The sequence below is a fragment of the Malania oleifera genome, chromosome 8 (assembly GCF_029873635.1).
Source record: "Malania oleifera isolate guangnan ecotype guangnan chromosome 8, ASM2987363v1, whole genome shotgun sequence".
Taxonomy (NCBI): domain Eukaryota; kingdom Viridiplantae; phylum Streptophyta; class Magnoliopsida; order Santalales; family Ximeniaceae; genus Malania; species Malania oleifera.
The window spans coordinates 12,126,823-12,150,171 of NC_080424.1; the positions used below are offsets into that span (position 1 = coordinate 12,126,823).

At 34.2% G+C, this 23,349-nt stretch overlaps 2 protein-coding genes and 1 long non-coding RNA gene across 6 annotated transcripts; 1 reads left to right on the forward strand and 2 right to left on the reverse strand.

Annotated features, from left to right (window-relative positions):
• The first annotated feature begins 2,727 nt into the window (after positions 1 to 2,727).
• Positions 2,728 to 6,886, forward strand: LOC131162511 (uncharacterized). 2 transcript variants are annotated; one of them, XR_009138844.1, is made up of 3 exons: positions 2,751 to 3,496; positions 6,558 to 6,608; positions 6,701 to 6,886. It is a non-coding gene; the product is annotated as an uncharacterized LOC131162511 (long non-coding RNA). The 2 variants fall into 2 exon arrangements; XR_009138843.1 differs by lacking the exons at positions 6,558 to 6,608; positions 6,701 to 6,886 and adding an exon at positions 4,549 to 5,544 and having other exon boundaries at positions 2,728 to 3,496.
• A 9,659-nt stretch (positions 6,887 to 16,545) lies between these two features.
• Positions 16,546 to 17,430, reverse strand: LOC131162583 (uncharacterized). Its single transcript, XM_058119197.1, has 3 exons — positions 16,981 to 17,430; positions 16,613 to 16,873; positions 16,546 to 16,551 (listed from the first exon to the last, which is right to left on the reverse strand). Exons 1-3 carry the CDS (start codon positions 17,428 to 17,430, stop codon positions 16,546 to 16,548), a joined length of 717 nt encoding a protein of 238 aa, XP_057975180.1.
• Positions 17,431 to 19,266: 1,836 nt separating this feature from the next.
• On the reverse strand, positions 19,267 to 22,752 carry LOC131161335 (serine decarboxylase). Of its 3 annotated transcripts, none has more exons than XM_058117042.1 (6): positions 22,585 to 22,752; positions 21,677 to 22,127; positions 20,646 to 20,877; positions 20,329 to 20,516; positions 20,093 to 20,229; positions 19,267 to 19,986 (listed from the first exon to the last, which is right to left on the reverse strand). In XM_058117042.1, the coding sequence occupies exons 2-6, from the start codon at positions 22,002 to 22,004 to the stop codon at positions 19,423 to 19,425; spliced, it is 1,449 nt and encodes a 482-aa protein (XP_057973025.1). In that variant the 5' UTR covers positions 22,005 to 22,127; positions 22,585 to 22,752; the 3' UTR covers positions 19,267 to 19,422. The 3 variants fall into 3 exon arrangements, with proteins under 3 accessions (XP_057973025.1, XP_057973023.1, XP_057973024.1); XM_058117040.1 differs by having other exon boundaries at positions 22,314 to 22,648; XM_058117041.1 differs by having other exon boundaries at positions 22,222 to 22,603.
• Positions 22,753 to 23,349: the final 597 nt, after the last annotated feature.

Here is a 23,349-nt window from a genome sequence, read left to right on the forward strand (position 1 = left end):
TTGGTTAAAAGAAATAAAGGAAGTTTAAGGTATCTCAAAAGGAATTAAAAGAAAATTTTAAAAGTCAATTCACCCCCCCCCCCTCTTGGGAAGCTATTCCTAATTTCAATTGGTTTCAGAGCGGGGTTATAGCAACTCTTAAACTAGAATCTATAAAAAGATCTAAATGACTAACTTAGGCGTAGCTCCCTTTAGAGTGGGACAATCTTCAATTAGGCCACCAATCTTTTACGGACAAAACTATACATTCTGGAAAAAGAGAATGCAAATATATCTTCAAACTATGAATTGGAAAGCATGAGAAGTTGTCATAGAAGGTGATCAAATTCCCACTAAGATAGTCGATGGAAAACAAGTTTCCAAAGAGAAAAATGATATGACCGACCTAGACTACAAGATACTACAAGTTAATGCTAGTACTATGAATGCGTTATATTGTACTTTAGATGCTAATGAATTTAATCAAGTAATGACTTGTAAATCAGCTAAGGAAATATGGGATAAACTAGAAGTTACTTATGAAGGAACAACGGATGTTAGGGATAATGGGGTTGATATGCTCATAAGTGAGTATGAAGCCTTTAAGATAAACCCGGATGAATCAATTACAAATATATTTACTAGGTTTACTCATATAATAAATTCCCTAAATGACTTAGAAAAAACTTACACTACTTATGAGATGATAAGAAAAATTCTTAAATGGGTACCAACCGTATCGGAACCAAAAGCCACTGCCATAACCTATGGTAGAAATCTGAAAAACACATCTTTAGATGAGCTTATAGGTTCTCTTCTCACATATGAAATGGCAATGAATGAAAAGAGTGGAAAAACCAAAGTCCAAGAAAAAATAGCCTTTAAAGTCTTAGAAGAAAACTCAAGTAGTGAAATGGATGAAGATGAAGAAGCCTTCATATCTAAAAAGCTAGCAAGGATACTAAGAAGAAGAAACAAATTCAAGAGAAGAAATCAAAAATATGAATCAGATGAATCAGAAGAAGAAGTTACCAAGAAATCAAAGAATAAAACTCCTAAATGCTACAATTGCAATAAAGCTGGACATTTAAAATCGGAATGTCCACTATTAAAGAAAGGGTCTAAAAATTTCCTTACTTAGGCATTAGAGCGATCCCCTAAAGTACACCCCAGGTCCTCAAAACATTTTCCTTACTTACTCACTATTTCTTTCCAAATTATTTTATGTCTACCCCTACCCCTTCTACTACATAATTTTTTTCGCCCCCATACCCGAACACAGCACCACTTTCACTCCACAACAGCAATGCCAGCTACTCCTTCTAGCAGACCTTCACAGCCTCCACACACCCTCTGCACAGCCATGGCCATGAGCTACAGCATCACCTTCAAGCCTCTGCTAGTCCAAGCCACAGCCAACCAGCAGCTCTTCATGGCTTTCTCCTTTTCTCTTTTTCTCCTTTTCTTTTCTTTTCTTTTCTTTTCTTTTCTGTTTATTTATTGCAATGAAATAATGTTTTTTTTATTTGTTAAAGTTTACTGGAAGTTTAGAGTTTAAGATTTTGTTAAGAGATTTTAATTTTTTTATTATTAAAGTTTAATTTTTATATATTTATGTTGCTATTAACTAATGTTAGTATTGGCTTTGAAGAATTTAAATTCACCACTTTTTATTCGTCGTTCTTCAGTTAGGATCGGTTTGATTAAAGTTCGTATTTTTCTTGTATTTCGTTATCATTCAAGTGCTGGGTTTGTTTTACTTTGTTTTATTGATGCAATGAGCCACCGTGGAATTAATTTAACTCGAAAATTGTGGATTGCAAGCATGGGTGGTTAAATTCGATAACTCGGGTTGTGGGTCGATGTCATTTCTTTTTCATGATTTATTAGTTCTCCTAAGAAATTATTGATAAACTTTTATTTGATTGAAACCAAAAATTTAAGGCATCGTTGATAAATCGCTAACTCTTATTTCTTGTTTTGTTGTTAACGTTCGGCACATCAAAACCTTAATTTAATCTAAGATTTTCATAAACTAATTTACATGACATTTGATTGATACTTAATGAGAATTTATATTTTCTTTCTTTTGGATGTGACAAATTTACTCGAACTTTAGTAATAAAATTTCATCTTATTAATGTCTTAATTAGATTAACAAGAAGAGGAATAAGGCCTAGGGAATTAATAAACGGTGGAAGCAAACATACATTGAACCCATAACCTGAGTGTTTGGTAAAATTATCTCAGTTAATCTATTTAGTTTTGGTCATGTTATTAGATTTATATTTTTGAAAAATTGATAAAATTTCAGTCTCATTTTGATAGTTTATTCAAGCTCCTCTCATTTTGTTTACTATTTTCAAAATCATAAAAGATCAAAAAGATTTTCAAACCTCATTTTACAGCAATAGGATTGCACTAAACTTTCATAAATACATTGATACGTAGTGGTCCCTGTGAAATACGATCCTGAACTCATCCTTGATACAACTTGACATTTCTGCACTTGAAAGCATAACTCAGAACGAGTCACCTAACTTACCACGAATATGTTCATTTCTTAATTTATTTTTTAATGATATATCACTCATTCATTTAAACATTTTCATTTCAATAACTTTTATTTTTTGTATATTTTGTTTCTTCATTATCCAATACGCGGTCTTATAGTTGTTTTATTAAACTTTGGCCATATTGTTAGATTTTACCATATTATAATATATTTTATGGTAAAATAATAAAATTGTGAGAAGAGGCGAGGAGGGTTCACGCACGCTCTCTTTCTCTCTCTCTCTTTCTCTCTTTCTCTCTCTCTCTCCCTAGGCATCCTTTCCTCTTCCCTAAACTCGATCTCTAACTCTCTCTCTTCATTAGCTTCGAGATTTCAGCCATGGATGTAAGCATGCGTGCGATGCTCCCGCTGTTAAGCGTTGCCATGGTGGCAGCGACCACCTGGCATGAGGTATGAATTGTGGTTTTGGTGGAAATCTGGCAGAGAAGAGTAAGAGATTGGAGTTTTTTCAGATCGCAATTCCGCTTGAAACAGTTGAAATCGGAGCCCTAATTTTTTGATTGCAATTTTAAGTTTCAAAGCTGTAAAACTGAAGCCCTACTGAAGTCTGGTTATTGAGGGCTAACAATGTAAGGCTTTGTTTGCATTCGTGAACAGGCCAAGTTTTATAAGGATTATGATGTTTACGGCGGGGGCTGACACTGTCAAACATAATAGAATCAGGGGGAGATCCACTCCCAAGAATTTTCTGACTTCCTATTAAACTTTTCACGGTCGTTATGTGCGGCCTCTCATCCTGTTGGAGCCACACTGTCGGAATGTCAATCGTCCGTCGCTTTATGACTAACAGCCTTCGTTGGACGATGACTGTGTGCTTCCCTATAAACCTCCCTCATTCATTTGATATTCTTCACACGTTTTGAAGCAAATTTCTGCACCGAGCAATCACTATCACGAAGAAGTGAGTCGAACCCTACTCTGCAGAAGAATCTCGATCATCAGGTTAATCCAATGCCAACCCTTCATCTATCCAAATTTATTTACACAAATTTTGATTGGCATATTCAATACGCGCTTTATGCCCGAGCTATACATTTATGCATGCATTTTGATTTGTATAAAATATAAAATAATTTCTAGCATACATGTTTTGATTAGAACACGATTATATTCTTGTAAATCCCATTATACATCTGCCATGTTTATCATATTCTTCGAAATGAAGAAATGCAGAGTGTGTTTGATGAAATGCTTGTGAGAAGTGAAGTGATTGGCTGTTTAAAATTCTTCATTTTCATTAAATGTTTTCATTTTGTTAATAACAAAAGCAATCCCAGGAAAGAAACATGCACCGCAATCATATAGATCCATGACAACAAGTAAACAGCAATGCTGGTGCTTCCAGCAGCAATACCCAATTGGTATACAATCCCATACTGAAATAAGCAGAAACGGAGAACTAGAATTATGTCAAACAACTTCTCTGAAGGCCAGTTGTTCTCAGATGATCCTGCTCCTCATACCACCACGCTCCCCCGCTTTGTTCAGCCTTTGCAAACACACTGCCACGGTACTAAATCCAGTTCATAAAATCATCAAAGTCACACACAGTTTTCAACCAATCAAAGCCTAAAAAAGGGGTCATGATCCAGGAAAATACAAGAAACCAACTTGAGATGGTCAGAACTATGTAAACAATAGTGTTGGTAGCTATGGGGTTGTGTGAAGCATAAATAGTAAGTATAAGCTGAAGTTCAATCGCCTCACAAAAGTGATGGTAGCAATGTTGCTCAAGCCTATGGTCACTGTGACTGTGGGTCTGTCAACATCATGCTTTTATTTAAAATTTTGATAATTTTGGAGGTACTAATTTTAGGGTCTTGGAGATCCAAGTAGGAGGTAGAAGGTCTGCTGTTCTGGGATGTGCCAGATTATTGGCATAACCATTTTCCTAAATTCTTGAGAAAATAATCAGTATAGAAGAATTAGCTTGAAACATTTTTATGATTGCAAAAAAATTATTGTAGGCATTAAGAAGCAATTTTGATTGTTAGGTTGGACAAGATGTTTCAGGATGCGTACAAGAGCCAACGAACAGGAGAGGCTTAGGGATGCGAGTGATAGTTCTTGTAAGTTACAATGTCACCTTCATTTTTTAAGTTGGTTCTTTATTTGGGTTTCAAGATATCCTACAGAACCACCTGAGGAAACCATAATATTTTATGATTTAAAAAAATATTTCAAGGCATTGGCTTAATGCCAATCCAGGTGGACGTAGCCTATTGGCAAGACTATTAAGGACCTATTATGTGAAGGGCTCTCTAGTTTGGAATTTTGCTAAAGGTTATTGCCATGGTTGATCTACAATTTCATGTAAATAGTGTGGGCTTCAGTTGATTCCTTCCTTACAAAATGGTGCTTTTGTATATGGGTTAGTTGTTTCGAGTGTCTTTCTTTGCATGGTGTGGTCTTCTCCTATGGATGTGACTTAAATCTAATTGGTTGGATTGGACTTTATTGAAGCACCCTTTTCTTTTAATTATCTAAGTATATATCAATATTTTTTTTTTCTATTTGGCAATATAGACTCACCTATGTGAGAACTGTGTAGTTTGATTAATGTTTATGATGTTATATTAATAACTTGAAGATCATCAAAACATAAGCTTATTTTAGCCATGATATCTTCCATCTAACTAGTTAAATTTCACGTTATCTCCTTGAAAGCCTCAAGGTTGTGGTTAACGTCTCTATGTAAACTTAATGAAACAAACATCGATTCCAGTCCTATTTGCAATAACGAAGCTGAAGTTCCATTCATTGTATGTGCTTGTTCATCATGATTCTATCACCCACCCCGTTGATCTCTCTATTTATTGTTGTCATTAAGTAATTTTATTCATCCTTGTAGCCCTTGCACTGAATCCCTACATACATGAGTGTAGCCTTTTATAATCTGCAAGAAGGCTCTCTCATTTTGGTTTTGTAACGTGCCTTCTTCTATTATCAAGTCAAAGGAAATATCTTTTACCCGGACAGTTTTGATGCAACCTTAAACTGTCGTTTATAGTTGCGTATACAATCTTAGCATGAGTTCAAGACCTAAAAACGTATGTGGTATGATCGATTGAAACTTAGTTTGTTTCTGATACCAATTGGTGCCCTCTATGTGATGTTAGGTGGATATGTTTTGTGTTTAGGATTAATGGATTTAATTGGTGTTTCAATGTTTCTTACTATTTGGTTTAGCAAAAATTGAAATTTGTATTACATTGTGTTTGTTCAATTGCAGAGATATTTTTATTTATTTATTTATTTAATTTTGGGCTTACATTCAACAGCTCAGCAAAGCCTAAACTAAGAAGCACATGTAGCTAGCCTAAGTTAGGCTACGAATCAGATCGAAAGTAACAATCTGCCAACCAAAAGCAAATTTCTCAAAACCCACGAAACAAACACCCTCTATTAGCAACACAAAAAACTCAACAAGACTAGCTTGACCCTCTTATAATTTTCAAACTCCAGGTTCTCAATCCATCGAGACGAGCAAGTAGATTATATATATATATATATATATATATATATATATATATAAATTTTCACTCCACAATTGATTAACACAGGCTGCCAAAACGGTTATTTCAAACATTTCTTAAATCCTTCTGTAGAACATGATTGATGATGCTCATAAAGCTTTTCGCCCACTCTGAACTGCCTGCATAGCTTGGCCTAATTCAGCCTCAGAGGTTCTTTTGGTAGGATGCTACGATGGTTGGGCTACACGGGGGGTTTGAATTCATCCTAAAACTATCAATTGGTGGGAAACAATGCTACTATGCAGGCCTACAGCAATGGCAATGCAGAAAAATTGTTTTTGGATCTTTTTTTCCATATTGTGTACTCCATGGTTCTCTTCTGATGTCAAATCGATTTTTCCATGGCTGCACGGGTATTTTGTACCCCATTTGCATTGTTTAATTGCACCTCTTAATATTCATTTAAAGCCAATAAAGATATAAAAACAACTCTTTCACTTAGTGCTTTGTAATCGTTCAAAATGCAGGTTACAGTCACAAGTTTAGAACTTAATTCAGTAATTTGCACTCAAACAGCTGTAAGTTATCAAATTGGTCGCTTGTTATCTATATATTTAGCAGATCCCTATCTTCAAGTGGGAGTGATACCTATCTACCTTTTGGATGGCAGTAACAGTGATTTGATGTGATCAACCGAGTGGCTTTGAGAAATTCGTGTAAAGGAGAGAGTGAACTTCTTATTGATTCTGATCGCATGCCATGTTATCTTAAAGCAAGAACAGATTTCTCAACTTATTGATTTGAGTGCTTACTGTTAGAAATCGAAAAACGAATCAGAGGATTTTTTTTAAACCGAGCCATTGGTTCACGGGATAATTATGAAAAATAATTAAATGATTAAAAAATTGGTTAAAAATCAAAAGAACTGTAACCGAATTGCCATTGTTCGGTTCTCTGTGGTGTAATATGGTAGGTTCAATTTTTGGTTTCTGTTCGGGAAGTTCAAAATCTGCACGGTTAGGTTCGATTTTCGATTTGGCCCATAATCTTGAATATCATAAAAATTGTAAAGAAAATTCAATTTGTCATTCTATAAAATGAATAAAATTAGAGATGTGACATGTACGTTTGTGCATATAATTGTCTCTATATAAATTTTTAATCCAAATTTTCAATTCTATTGAGTTTATTTTTATTTTTTTAAATTCTAAAAAATGATTTTTGTTATTGTTTGGTTTAATGGATTTGAATTTGACCTAGGTCAACTAGTAAATGCATAATAAAAATTATAATTTTACAGCCAAAAATTTGTAGATAAATAAATATTAAAGTGTGACTACGTAAACATGGAAATGATCTATTTATGATCTATACTTTTATAGCTAAGTAATTTAGAGAGAGAGAGAGAGAGAGAGAGAGAGAGAGAGAGAGAGAGAGAGAGAGAGAGCACATATTTAACAATAAATAAATATATTATACAAATATAAATATAGACATATAAATACATTTCTGAATATGTATTGATGTAAGTAGGGTCCTATTTAATAACTCATTTCAATAGTTGAATTTGAACTTCTATAAATATTGAATGGAAGAATAATAATCATATTTTAATTTTTTTTAAGAAAAAATTTAATATAGATATACAGTTTCATAAAAAATGACTTTTACTTTTCACATGTCATGGCAATTGACGAGATCTAATTGATAATTCTCGTTGATTCAAATGTATATATATAATATTCAAAATTTTAATTAAGACTTAGTTTATTTTATTTTTAAAAACTTAACAAGCAAAGTTGAAAAAATAAGTAAATGATAAATAAATGAAACAAAATATGTTTAAAATTAAATTCGTAAAGTGAATCAAACCAACTTGATTAGTCTAAATCAACTAACTAACAGTTCATGATAAATTAAGGAGCTCTACTATTATTTTGATTTTTTTTAAGATATAAAATTTTTTAAAAATATATTAGAAAATAATTAATATTATAATATTAAAAAATTATTTATATTAATTGGATTAAATCAATCAATTTGCTCAATCACATTAACTAATGTTATTTTGACCGAATTACCCTATAAAACATTGAGATTTAATGATATATGTTAGGGTCAATGCAATCTATATGCTTTACATTGAGCTAGAAAACCATTAGGTTAGATGGGTTGATGTGTTTAAGTTTCATGTCTCATATGTTTCATAGCAACCACATGTTTTACTTAATTTAATAATTAGTTTTCATACTTATTGGCATTTCTACCAGATATGTATGTATCTATGATTAGTGCTAGGATAAATTATATTCTTTTTCATATAAAGTAATTAAGACTATCTTAATATTGTGTAAGAAATTTTTAATAATTGATTAACCTCGAACTAGAGGGATGCAAATTTTTAAAAGAGATTCTTTAGGAAGTAAATGGGGCGACATTTTAAACACGACAAAGAGTTTGGTTGTGCTAGTGTTGGAAATTTGGTGAACGCCCTATTGCTTCTGAGTTTCTTGGGTATCTTTCTTAGGATGCTTATTTATATGTTTAAGGAGGGACATCTGGACAATTTTCTAGGGAGTCAGAATTCTCACATCCCCTGTAGAGGAGGTTAGTGTGAAGAGTATAGAAGTTCAGTAATTATTGAATAATTTTTTAACTTAAAATAGATTAAAGTGATCCGATTAATCAAGTTGATTTACATCAACCGAATCAATTAGGATAACACAATTTTATATGAAAAATAGATTAGTATATAGATAAAAATACTATTAAATTAAAAAATATATATTTAGAAATTATAGTGCTACAAATATTTGTTAAGCATAATTTTCATGTTAATTAGATGATTAAACACATCTTAATACAAGAAAAACATAGTTCAATATCTTTAAATTGTGACAATATAATAAAACATAGTATCAAGAAAAAACATAATTAAAATTTCAAAAATAAATTTATAAAGTTGAATGATAGTGCTCCTATGCTTAAAGCGTAAATTCTGAATGAGCAAAAAAAAAAAAACCTTTCTATAATGATTAATCAACATATTTAAAAGTATCGTAATTTATGTGAAACAAGAAAAAACTGGTAATTAGACAAATTCAAACTGTGTTCAACTAATAAACAAAAATTTGACCTGGCCAGTCAAATAAGTCAAGTGCAATCTTACCCTACAAGTTGACCCAAGATTAATTCAAATTTTATCAAACTAAACAACGAGAATGTCAAATTGTTAATGATCTAATTCATTAATTTAGAATGAAAAATTAAAATTCCTTTTGCATTTTTCATCATCATAGTCATCGAGCTTAAACCAATCTATAGGTGAGTAGGCCTAGAGGAAAACCAGCGACAGTTTCCCCTGTGACCACAAAACCATCGCCTGTTTTGTGGTTGACCCGCGCTGTTGACCTAAAACAAGCGACGACTTTTCTGCTGCTTAGAAAACCATCTACAATTTCGTCCTTGCATGCTCAAATCCTTCTTTTTTCTTTTATTTTCCTTTATTTTTATCTTTTATATATTTTTTTTCTTTTATTTTTTGGGTTCGAGTTCCTACAACCAAATTCATTTTCTAATACCTTCAGACCCAACCTCCTTTACGATCTCATATTCTCTCACTATTTAAACTACATTAAGCAGTCTCACCAAGAGGAACATTACAATGGTTTTTCATGTTGAAAACACAGGATATGGCTTAATTTGTCTTCATTTATATAACTAAGTTGTTGATGGGGATTTTTTTTTCCTTTTTGTTTTTAGCACTATAGAAAAGAGTATATTGTTAGTCTTCAATTTCTAATATTAGCTTTCATTTGCTGCGCAAATTATTAAAATACCAAAGTAATCTTTTATGAAAAGACTAATATTGCAAATTATATCTTAGTGTCTATAATAATATTTAACAAAGAATAAAAAAAAAAAAAATTCTTGTATCATATATGAATTAAAAATAAATTTAATGGAAAAAACATCTTTTAAATTAAAAAAACTAAAAGTAATAAATTTTCCAAAAAAATAATTTACCATTTTCAACATGAATATACTATAGGATATTTTTATTAGAGTAAAAAAAAATTAAAAAATATAATAATTAAGTACAATAATTGTAATTCTTTTCTTTTCATAGAATGTATTTACTTTGTATTCATTTGCATTTTTTTCAAACTATGATTGCTCCTTATCATTAACTGACAAAATTGTGTTATTCTACTTATTTGTTATACAATGGTTGGATTATAGATTGAGCCTCAGCCCGACTCTCCCTCTGCACATGCTCTAGATACGGAGGTAATTCTCCTATTCTCCATTCCTTTTAGTATTTAATTTTTTCTTTCTCCATACTTTATTGCACCAACTTCTACAATTGTAGTAAAGAATTTGCATGAGAGATGTGAGAAGAAGGCATACAATGAGCGTTGGTATTGGTGTATTCCCAATAGGGGGTGAATTGGGTGTATAAAATTTTCTTCTAGGTTCAGTTTCAATAACAAGCAGTATAGCACAACCTAGGGTTCGTCTAAACAATTGCAAAACCCAACACAATTTAACTGAGCAGATATTTAAAGTAGATACCGCAGGCTCAGTATTTCTCAATCATTAATTATCATAGTTTTCTATGCCAAAGCCAACTAGTTTCACTTATGGTAGCCAAGCATGTTACATCTTGAGAAATTAGACTTTCAAGGTTTATACAATACACATCATTAATTCTATAGGATGTGAATAGAATTTCATGATTTCTAAGATTTTGAACTATACACTTATCTTTCTTAAAGATTATGTCATGACCTTTTTCACTAAGTTGAATTATACTTAAAATATTATGTTTAGTCCATCAACTAACAGAACATCATCAATGGTAAGTAAGGGTTCCTTACCAATTTTGCCTATACCGATAATTTTACCTTTGACATTGTCACCGAAGGTCACATATCCTTCATCTTTTTGAAATAGGGTGGTGAACTTTGTTCTATCTCCCATCATATGTCTTCAACACCCGCTGTCCAAGTACGATTTTTATTTTGATGGAGTAGACCTAAAGCATACCTACAAGGAATGATTTATGGTGTTACTTTTGAAATCCAAATTTTTTTAATTCTTTTTAAATCATGTCTAGTTTTAGTGTTTACTTTCCACTCATTCTTAACTTTGACATATTTCTTCTTAAGTGGACAATTAAACATGTGTGTCCCTTATTTCTACACAAGTAGCAAGAAGTATGTTCATGTATATTTGTAGAGGATGTACTTGCATAGTGTTTTGCTCCTTTTACAAAGTAAGCCATGAATAAGTTCTTCTTTCTTTTGTTTGTAATTCCATTGTAACATATTCCTTCTTTATTATTAGCCATCCGTTGTTGTCCAACCATCTTCTCAAAATTCTCTTTTCCTCTAGTAAAGTTGTAAATGATCTTTTCTTTATCTTTAATTTGATTTTTGAGATCATTTATCTCTAGATCTTTCTTTCTATCATTATTCACTTGTAATTTCACTAATTCTTGAGACATATTGTTAATTTTCTTCATTAAATCATCAATGTGAGAATCCTTTTCTTTTTCAGCCAATTTAGAACTTTCTAGTTGATTCTTAAGATTCTCATTTTGTTCTTTTAAGGCTATGTTTCTCTTAGATACTTTGATGAACCTATTGTGTAAGTTAAATAGTTCATCTTGAATTTCTTTGTAAAAAGGCATAGTTTCACATGAATTATTACTAGATTCTCCACTAGACTCTTCTGAAGAACTATAATAAGAATTTACCTCAGCATTGTGTGCCATGAAGCACATGTTGGCCATCTCTTGTTCGCTTGATTCGTTCCCTGACTCATTTGAGCTTGTATCATCCCATGTAGCTTTCATTGTGGTCTTCTTCTTCTTCTTTTCTTTCTTAAGCCGTGGATAGTCAGGCTTTATATGTCCAACCTTTTTACAATGATAACAAGTAGGGAGATCATTTTTATTCTTGTTTTTGTTTTTACTTGTTTCTCCTTTTTCAGTTTTTGCACCTTTAAATTTTCTAGTGAACTTCTTGTTTCTTCTAAAGAATTTTCCAAGTCTTAAGTGATAATTGCAAGTTCTTCATCATCTAATTCACTTGTGTCATTATCTTCTTCACTTGAGTTTTCTTTAAATGCTTTAAGAGCTATAGATTTCTTTTCTTTTTTTCCAGTGTTTCTTTCTTTCATAGCCATCTCATAAGTGAGAAGTGATACTATGAGTTCATCTAGTGAGGTGGTCTTAAGGTTTCTACCTTCCATTATGACTGTAACTTTTGGTTCCCAAATGGGTGGAAGTCCTCTAAAGATTTTATGTATCATCTCATAGGTGGAATAAGTTTTCCCTAAAGCGTTTAAAAAGTTTATGATATGTGTAAACCTAGTATACATGTTTGTGATGGATTCATCGGGATTCATCCTAAAAGTTTCATATTCACTAGTCAGCATATTAATTCTATTGTCTCTAACATCAACGGTACCTTCATAGGTTACCTCAAGTTTATCCTAAATTTCCTTTGCCGTTCTACAAGCCATGAACCTATTAAACTCATTTATATCTAGAGCACAATATAAGGCGTTTATAGAACTAGAGTTGACTTGCAACATTTTATGATCGATTTCGGTTATGTCTTTTTCTTCCTTGGGAACTTTTTTTCCATCTACTAGTTTTGTAGGAATTAAGTCACCATGTGTGACAACCTTCCAAGCTTTCCTTTCCAAAATGTATAATTGAGTCCACAAAAGATTGGTGGTCTTGTTGAGGATTGACCCTCTCCAATGGGAGCTACTCCTATGTGGGCCATTTAGATTTTTATATAACTTCTTTTTAAGATTTGTTATAACACGACTACGATACCAATTGAAAGTTAGTCCCAAAAGGGGGGTTGAATTGGGTTATTAAAATTTTCTTTATAAATATTTTATGGATTCAAAACCTTTTGTTAATTTAGAAAACACACACAATGACACTTAGATATTTAACCAATCCACACAAAATCACAACAAAAGCAAACAATAACCAAATAATCCAACCAATCACAATAAACAAACTGCAGCACTTTGTTGATTCCACACACTCAAAGAAGAGTTTGGTTATAGCCCTGCGTAAATGAATTTGATTCAAGCCTTATTATGAATGAAATATATTTGCTCTCTTTCAACTAAGATTTTTCACAAATGATTAATCAACATACTTCCTTTAAGGTTTCTGCAAAGGATTAATCAATGTACCTTCTTAAGTTAAAAGTCTTCTCAATCTCAATTTTAGCTTCTTGCACTTTAAATACACACCACACAATTTATATAGAAAATAAAGAGAAAGGGTAGAGAGTGAGAACGAGATTTTTTCAAGGTTCGGCTTATACCTAGCCTACGTCCTTGCCTTAGGCCAATACCACCTAAGGATTCCACTATACCGTTCCTTTCCAGGCGGAACAAACCTTTTACAAACCCTCCTTTAGGGTAGAGCCCCCTCTTCAAGTGATACCCCATGCTTTGTCCAATGATCAAAACAACCTTGAACCTTCAAAAACTACAAGAACAAGAACAAAAACTTGTGTACAAAAATGCTCTCAGATAGAGCTGATTAGTACAATTTAAATCACTAATATACTTCAAAATAAATATCAATATGCAATGAAATAGAAGCTCAAAGTAAAATTATCACCGGGTTATTCTTTCTATGATTGAAAGATTCAGACTTTATGCCCAATTTTGGTGAATAAATCTCAGCAATACTTAGTGGAGAATGTCAGAAAGATGTGAATAAGAGAGCCTTTAAGAGTTGAGAGCAATTGAGAGTATTTGATTGATGAAAGTATTTCTTGGTAATTAAATATTTTACATTGGGGGCTATATATAGAGTCTAAAAAGTGTATTTCTTGTTCCCCAAGTTGACTTGGAGTATTTCTCAAGTTTACACAAAGTTTGAAGCCCAAGAAACTAATTTTAGAAACTTTCGCGCACTTAATTTTTTAAAATTATACGATTGTCAGTCACCTGTCAAAAAGGGGTTAGGCGCCTGTTGAGTTCAAAGTCAGTTTAAATTTAGAAGTTAGTATACTCTCAGTTGCCTAGGAAAACATGGTCAGGTGCCTCAGATTGTACAATTAGGTACTTGTCAGGACTTGTTGAGGTGCTTGACAGCATTCTATTTGCTAATCTTAAAAATCATATAAAGGTCAGTTGCCTAAGTGATTTTGGTCAAGCGTCGGAGCATTCAAATTCTTATTTTTTAAGACTTTTATTTCAAAAACTTTTTTTTTTTTTTGGACCTTTTAATTCGTTACTTTGAAAATCACTTTTTAAGGTCTTTAAAAATGGGTCTCTAGGTCTTTGATTTTTCCTAAAGAGCTTCAATGCATTGATATTGATTTTAACTTTGAGGTACTTACATAGAACTTCCTTAAGACTCTAAAATCTTCAAATCTGGAAGTCTTCATGTATATCCTTGCTTTGAGTCCATCTTGTCTTGAGCTTCAACATTCTTTGTGCTTTCATAGAATTTGACAAGCTTTTATTTGTTGAGCTTTCTTCAGATCACTTGATTTGGATGTAAGCTTTCAATGCATTCTTTTGATCATTTGATGTAGGCTTTTTAACATACTCTTGAGATTACTTGATCTTTAGCTTCTAATATTTGTTTCCTAAAACATCACCACTTGAACCAAAGTATGTTAAATTCCCTTGATTTGATATCATCAAAATAAGAGTCGTAAGCCTTGTTAGGCCAACATGCTCATTTCCAGATTTCACATAACCAGGAGGTTGATCGATAAATACCAGTTCCATCAAATCTCCATGGAGGAACACCGACTTCACGTCTAGCTGAAAGATAGGCCATGAGTTCTGAGCTGTTAATGCAATCACCAATCTGATTGTGTCAAGCCTTGCAGATGGAGCAAAGACTTCTTTATAATCAACACCGCACTTTTGCTTATAGCCCTCGGCCACCAAGCATGCCTTGTACTTGTCTACTTCACCATTCTCCTTCAGCTTTGTCTTGTAAACCCACTTCACGCCAATTGTTTTGTGTTTTTTTGGAAGATTAGATAACTCCCAAGTGTCATTCTTTTTTATGGCTGCAATTTCGACATTCATAGCCTTCCATCATTTTGATTCTTTGACAGCATTTTCAAACACTGTAGGATCACAATTTGAAAAAAAAAAAAAAAAAAGCAAAATGAATGATTTGGTCTTTTAATTGATCAATTTCGGTTACCTCATAATCTGACATCCATGCTGGCCTCCTTCAAACACGATGAGATCGTGATTCAGCTGCTGCTTCTGGTGCTATTGGAGTGACTTCAAAGGCTGCAGGAGTTTCATTTTGAGGATTCTCAAATACATCAGTTGCTGGAGCAAGGTGTTGCTGTAGCTGGTTTGCTTCATCACCATCTTCTCCATCAAAACTAGTTGGAATTGGCTCTCCAACTATATTTTTGCTCCATTCCCATATTTGATCTTCATCAAAAATGTCTCAACTGATAAATATTTTCTTAGTATTAGGATTGTAAAGCTTATAAGCTTTTGACTAATCACTAACACCAAGAAAAATACATTTTTCTCCCTTGTCATCCAGCTTCTTCCTCTTCTAATATGAAATATGGTCGTATGCAACACGCCCAAAAATTATGAAGTGATCAACAACTGGTTTCCGTACGCTCCATACTTCCTCTGGTGTCTTAATTTGAACATCAAGTATGGGACTTCTATTCAATATATGAATTCTCCAGTTAACTGCTTCAAGCCAAAGGCTCTTTGGAATACAACTTCTTATTAAAAGACTTCACACCATATTTAGAATAGTACGATTCTTCCTTTCAAAAACGCCGTTTTGTTCGGGTGTGTTGTAAGCTGCTGTAAGCTGCCTCTTGATTCCATGAGTCTCACAGAAACTTGCAAATTCATGTGAGTTATATTCTCCACCACGATCTGTGCGAAGAATTTTTATGGGACTGCCAACTTCTTTCCCAACTAGCACTTTATAGATTTTAAAGGTTAGAAAGGCATTAGACTTCTCTTGCAAAAAATAAACCCAGCTTTTATGACTAAAATCATCAATGAAAGTAAGTATATATCTCTTACCTCCATTAGAGCATGGAGTTATTGGCCCGCAAATTTCAAAATGAACAAGCTCCAGTGCAGCCTTCTCCCTCCATGATTTCCCTTGTGGGAATTGATTACGGTGATGTTTGCTAACAACGCATTCTTCACAAACTTCATAAGGAGTTGTAATTTGAGGAAGACCTGTCACCATATTCTTCTACTATAAAGTCTTCAACCCACCAAAGCTAAGATGCCCATAGCGAAAATGTCATAGTCATTCCTTCTCTACCAATCTTGCAGAAAGACATGAGTGAGCGGTGTCATGGAGATACAATGAAATCATTCAGTTGACTGTCATGTTGACTTGAGCTATCAAGCCCAACTTCTCATCTTCAATTCTGCAGACTCCTTTTTTGATAGAGATTCCATATCCCTTTTCTTGTAGCTAACCAACACTAAGTAAGTTTGTTTTCAAATCTGGAACAAAAAGAACGTTAGAAATAGTTTGAATAGAATTTTTGTTGGTTTGAATTGCTACCTTTCCCTTTCCTATAACAGAGACTGTAGAGCCATCACCGAACTTCACAACATCACGAAAAGCTTCATCCAATTCAAAGAATACAAACTTCTCTCCACTCATATGGTTGTTGCAACCAGTGTCTAAGTACCACGAGAATTTCTTGTGGGTTTCCTTCTTCATGTGACAAGTCATCAACAAAGACACTTCTTCTTCCTTCTGATCAAAATTGGACTGCTTTCCACCATCTCTCCTTAGATTAGTACGGCACTTTGACTTGTACTAGCCAAACTTGTGACACCTGTAGCATTCAACTCGTGATTTGTCTGCTAACTTTGACTTAGAAGGCTTTGAATGATTATTGTTGTTGTCATGGTTTTTTCCTCTACCTTGAGAATCAGAATCTTCAGATTTCTGATTTGAGTGTCTACCATCATTGCCACCTCTGCCTCTACCTCTTCCTCGTCCATGACCTCCTCCTTTTGATGCGGAGGCTTGTAACGCTTTCTCCTTTTGTCTTGCCGATTCATTTTCTGCTCATGAACCGACAAAGAACTCTGCAATTCATCAATGGACATACTGTCAATGTCTTTAGATTCCTCAATCGAACAAACAATATAGTTGAATTTTGTTGTCATCGAACGAGGAATCTTCTCAATGATAGTGACATCTATCATTTGGTCACCATGGATTCTCATCTTATTTGCGATTTCCATCGTCCTGGAGAAGTAATCAGTCACCGATTCTCCATACTTCATGTGTAAAGTTTCGAAATCGCCTCGAAGTGCTTGCAGTTGTGCCCTTTTCGCCTTTGATGTCCCCTCATACTTCTTCTTCATAGAGTCCTAGATCTGCTTGGAAGTTTCTTCACAAAGAATGGTTTCCAAGATGGAACGATCAATTGCCTGAAAGAGATAATTCTTTACTTTGAGATCCTTCAACTTCTACCCTACAAGCTCCACCTTTTATGCATGTGTCAGCACAACACCTGCTGCTGGTTTTGCTACTCCAAAAACAACTATCCAATATTCTTTGGACCTCAAAAAATTTTCCATGAGTATGCTCCAATGGTCACAATGACCATCAAAGCGTGGAATCGCTATCTGCACAAAATTTTCAAAAGTCATTGTGGAACTCTAACTTGGCTCTGATACCACTGATGTAAAATGGAAGAAGAAAATGATAAATTTAAAAACAAAGGGACACAAAGTTTGATTGAAAACTCTACTACTTCATTGATAAGGAAGTGGTCATTATATAGGCTAAAAACAAATAGTTACAACCACAAAAATAGGCACCACTAACATCTTACTAAACAACTTCTAGGCACCACTAACATCATGCTACCACTAACATCATGCTAAACAACTCCTAAGCACCACCAACATTATGCTAAACATCTTCTATGCATTACTAACATTATGCTAACTAACTTCTACAAATTAGGCGGAAAATAAAACACATTTGCTGCTATTAATTTATTCAACAAAATTGAATTATAGACAAGTACACCCGATACCCCACCTTGGGTTCGGGTCATTATAGTTGTGGTATCAAAGATATATGTATGGAGAATAGTACTCCGGGCCCACTGGGTTCAAGGCGCTACACGTGGCATGCACCTTTTTAACATAATATTAACCCACTTCTTATTGCTAATGTAGAATATCTCATCACTAATTCATAATCAAACTATAATTATAACTCTTCCTTTGCTTTTTTTTAATATCTCAAAGGAAGACTCTATTGACACTCCTAAAAAGTACTATTACCACTCCATTTTAATTTTTTAATGTATTCAAACCCTGTTTGAAGCTACTTAAAAATATATATATATATATATATATATATATATATATTGTACTTATCACTTAAAATAAGTGTTGAAAAAGTATTATTTGGCTTGCACAAGCAAAAAATACTTTTTTGTTTTTTTCAAAACTTCTTTTTCTAAGAAAATGAGTGTTTTTGGGAAGCAACTAGGGTTTGCTTTTCTTTACATATAGTTAAAAATGTTATCCTAAATTTTAATCAAAATTGTTCATTAAAAATGTAAATTAAATTTGTTAATTAGAGAATATTACAAATGTCAATGAAAAGTATTATTCAATACAAGCGTTAATTAATTTTTCTATTTTATGAGTAGTTATAATTAGACTAATTTTGGACATAACCATATAGTATTTATGACATTCAACATGTATTATTAGCCCTTTATTAAATTAAGTGATTTCAAATAATTTTTGAGCAATAGAGAATTTGATTTCTTGATTTTCACTTTGCAAGAAAATAAGGGGAAAAAAAAAAAAAAACACTCACTCATTTTTGAGTGTCAATAGCACTTTCTTATCTCAGAATACCTTTCACTTAAACGAGCTTGTCCACTGCCTAATAATTCATAATGACAGAAAACAAATATTAGAAATATATAGAAAGAATCAAATTATAAAAATAAATGAAATACATAGATGTATAAAAGTTCATTAATTACTATTACATGAAGGAAAAAAAAAAAAAAATTACTATATAGTTCTTTGTATCCAAAATGTCTGCATTAAGCCAATTCATTGATGATGTCCAAGGAGTTGCTTGTTCCCGCGTTCTGTTGGGTTAATTTTTCTCGCTAAGTTAATTAGCTTTCAACCCAGAAAAGAAACAGAAGCAAGAGAAGATGAGGATGACAAAACTAATTTTATTTAATAGGGAAAAATAAAAGGGGAAAGGAAGAACATTTGAAAGATAACAAAAAGTGCACTAAAAAACTCTATGAACCGTTCTACTGCAGCAAATGCAACGAGGTGGAAATCTAGTTTCACAATGCCTCTGATTCATCACTTATGCTGAGGGCAAACACAGTTCTCACGCCCTATATTTGCTGCAAGACATGGAGGCCGAACCTTCTCATTGTACCAAGTGGAGCGTTTTTCCACTAGCTCATTCAAGAAAACATCCAACTTCTCAATGGTGACATTGGGCATGACCACCACATGCGCAATATTTCCCTCACATGCTAGCTGCCACCGACGAACGAACTCTTCATCCATGGGCCTTTCGAAAACAACTGTGCTGCTGAGCTCGTTTAGCATCGCACTTATGCTGGCATCCCGAAGGCGATCCTTCAGATAGTGGGCATTCCTAAGGCATTTCTGGACTTCTTTCTGGAATCCTTTGTAACCTTTCCTGTTCAGGGTGTACCAGAGGAAGATTGGAGCATGGCCATTTCGGCTTCCCATGATCGTGGCATCCCTTGAAGCAAGGTACTCGACATTTCTTGACAGGGCATTTATGTGCTCTATCCTTGTTATCTGAACACCGCACGGCATAGGGCACCCCACAAACTTGTGCCCGGATACACTCACACTTCCGATGGGCTTCTTGAAGCTAACTTTCGGTGCCTGCACAGAGTCGAGAATAATGAAGGCCATAAGAGAGTAGAGAAAAAACAGAAGGGGATTTTCTCTATTCTTTATAAACACGAGAGTTAAAACTGCCTTGACTTACGCGTTTGACAAATGGCATCATAAGTCCAAATAAAGCTCCATCACAGTGAATGTAGAACCGGTCATGTGTAAATCCGCTTTCCTCCAGGGTTTGTATGACAAGATCAAGGTCATCAACAGCTCCTTTAACAGTTGTTCCTAATATGCAAACGAGACACTAAATTAATTCCATGGAGGTGTTAGTCTGTATGATTGCATGGGTTTGAATTCGTGTGTGGGGGAGAGAGAGGGAGAGACCTATGTTAACATTGATGATGGCAGGTTTGTCCCTTTTCAGCTTGACTTTGAAATCACTGCAATCAATCTCACCGGAGAGCAGTGTACCAACCTTCACACATTCCATTCTGTACATCCGTGCTGCTTTAAAGACAGAATAATGCGACTCTTGCGATGCGTAAAGAACTCCATCCGGAAATACTTCTCTCCTGCAAAATCGAATTTTATTTTCCTACTCCTAAAAAAAAAGAGAATAGGGCACGTCTTCATTGAAGAGAAGAAGGCTATATGTTCATGATTTAAAGAGCAAAAGAAAGCCAAAGCTTGACATCACTAACCCAACAAGGATGCCATGAAGATTTCCCTCTGTACCACAATTTGTAATATATCCCCAGTATTCATTTTTCTCCAACTCCCATAAACGAGCAAACCAATCCAAAACACCAACTTCAAACTGCCTTGAGTGGACTCCATAATTACTCTCAATGAATGGATCCCCCAGATTGTTGATAGAAAAATGCTGCAACTGTGCCAAAGCACCATAATCGAAGTCCAGATTATAAGGATAACCTGAAACAGATATTAGCAGCAGAACATAAGAGCTTGAAAATTCCTAGTATGGAAGCCAAAGCCAAAGAAATGTCTTCAACATCACCAACTAATGGAAGATCTCACCATATCAAAAAGGGAAAATAAAAAATACATAAATTAGATTCAGTGTTCAAGAGCCAGGGTAATTCCAGCCATAAATTTAAAATTATGTGAAACAAGAAAATTCAATATATTTTTGTTTTTCTGATTCTGTCAAAACCTAAAGGTCACATGTCAAGCCACGAAAATAACTTCTCCGACGCCAATGCTCAGCCCCAAGCTCCAACACACAATTTCAGGGCTTTCACCAAGTATCCACTAATCCAATCAAGTGCAAGTTGAAAAATTGCAGGGGAATGCAGTAGCCATGAATCCTAGTCTTCTCCCAAAAGTTGTAAGCAGTGCCAATTGCTCAACGAAGTGGTTGAGCAGGCGTCCCATCAATCAATCGGATGATTTTTCGAAGTATTAGGTGTAAATCGTTGGTAAGGATGGCCATGACTTTGCTCAGATTTACAAAATTAGTTCAAATGCATGCTGAGAGAAGCAAGGAAGAGTACATAATAGAGCTTTTTAAAATACTACAACTAATTGGATTAACACCCACTTAAACCTTTCCTTTCTTCTTCCATATATATATTTTTTTTATCAAAACGTGACGCAAGAGATCAATTGACATCCCCCTATCCTGTGCTATAATATTTGCTATAACTCCGCACCAAAATCTCTGTAATAACTGTTAGATTCAAAAGAATAAAATGAAAACTTCTTCATTTACCTAAATGATGCTTGCTCCTGTCCATTAGTGTTTTTCTGTACCTAGCCAATACGCCTGCCATGTGCGCTTCCTTATCGCCAGTTAACTCATCATTTGCAGCCGGTTCAGTTACAGCAAGGCACGAGGTATGCACGTTCCTTCCAAGCACAATCTCTCTTCTCGTCTTCTTTTCTTCTCCATCAAATTCACCATTTATGCTTGCATTGTTCTCAACCACCGGAGGCAATGGCTCTGCAACTACCGCGGTGGGATCAAAATTATCTGTCAATGCTTCAGCCTTTCCATTCAAATGGCCTGAAATTTTCGCAGCTTCGGCACTTCCAACCATGACTCGACCACAATCTCAAAATTCGAATACCCTAGATCTTCTCCTTCGACGTTTTCTCCAGCTCGCAACAAACAATAGCAAGCCAAAGATGCGAAAGTTTCAGCCTCCAATTAAGACTCCGATCTGAAAACACAAAGTAGAAATCTACGATTAAATCTGAATAAATACGGAAATCGCACCGTAAATTCGCAACAAAATCAAAACATCCATAAATCACCAAAAAGAAAACAACTGTTAGATTGAGACCCCGCTCAGTGTGCTCAGGGAAGTTGAAATCATGCAAATTCTAACTTAGCAACCAGCAATTACTCGCAAATGCAGCTCTTTTCGGAGCACAACGGTACAGGCAGCGGCCTCGTTGAGCTCATGCTATCTAAATTCTTGAGTAATGCAGCAAAGGATAAATCATTTTTATATTGAACAAAACGCATCTCTTTTCTCTGATCTCGCTTTCTCCCGAAACAAAAGGAGTTCAATCGAACAAAGAGTTGAACCTAAAATCGTATCTCAATTTGGAAGAATGGATCGAAGATGAAGACGGACAATGAGAAAATTTATTCACGTCAGAAGAGAAATTCACCTGGACGACGACAAGACGGTTGATGCGCTCAAGGGGCGAGCTCAGGATCACGCCCAAAGCAAAGACAGAGCGACAAAGTCAGAGAGAGGACATGGCTTCCCATTTATAGCCTCAAAGCCGCGAACCCTGAGCCCTTCCTTTCTCGCCTACACTGAAAATGTCTGTGTCACAGCCCGTCATTTTATAATAACCTACTTATCTTACCCGCGAATCCAAAGATTTTTTTGGATATTTGATATTAATTTATTTAAAAATATTTAAAAAAAAAGTTCAGGAAAAAATTAATTTTCCCATCTAATACGTTTTAAAAAATGCTAGATCATTTATAATTTTTTAAATAAAAGACGTTGGTTGATCCAGCATCTTTTAATCTAGAAGAGTTCATTGTCTACTGACTTGTGGCGCGCCAAACATCCAACGTTTTTTAAACAATTTTTTTTTTTTTTTTGAAAACGCTACATCAAATAGCATTTTTTTCTCTATTCCTAGTTTTCGTTGTTGTCTATATTGACAGCAATTGGGGCACATGCACTTGTAGTGACTCCTCAGATTTTCCCTTCCCTCCACTTGCTTCTACCTATAGTTTCTCCAATTGTACCCATCCTCGAACCTTCTTTGTTCCTTCACAAACTTATACGGCTGGTGTTGATAGATGAAAGAAATAATATATGAATAAAAGGATTTGACCTCAACACCAAACCAGTCCACGTATTGATTTATTTATACAACACAAGTTGTTATAATGATACATTTGAAATTTGATAT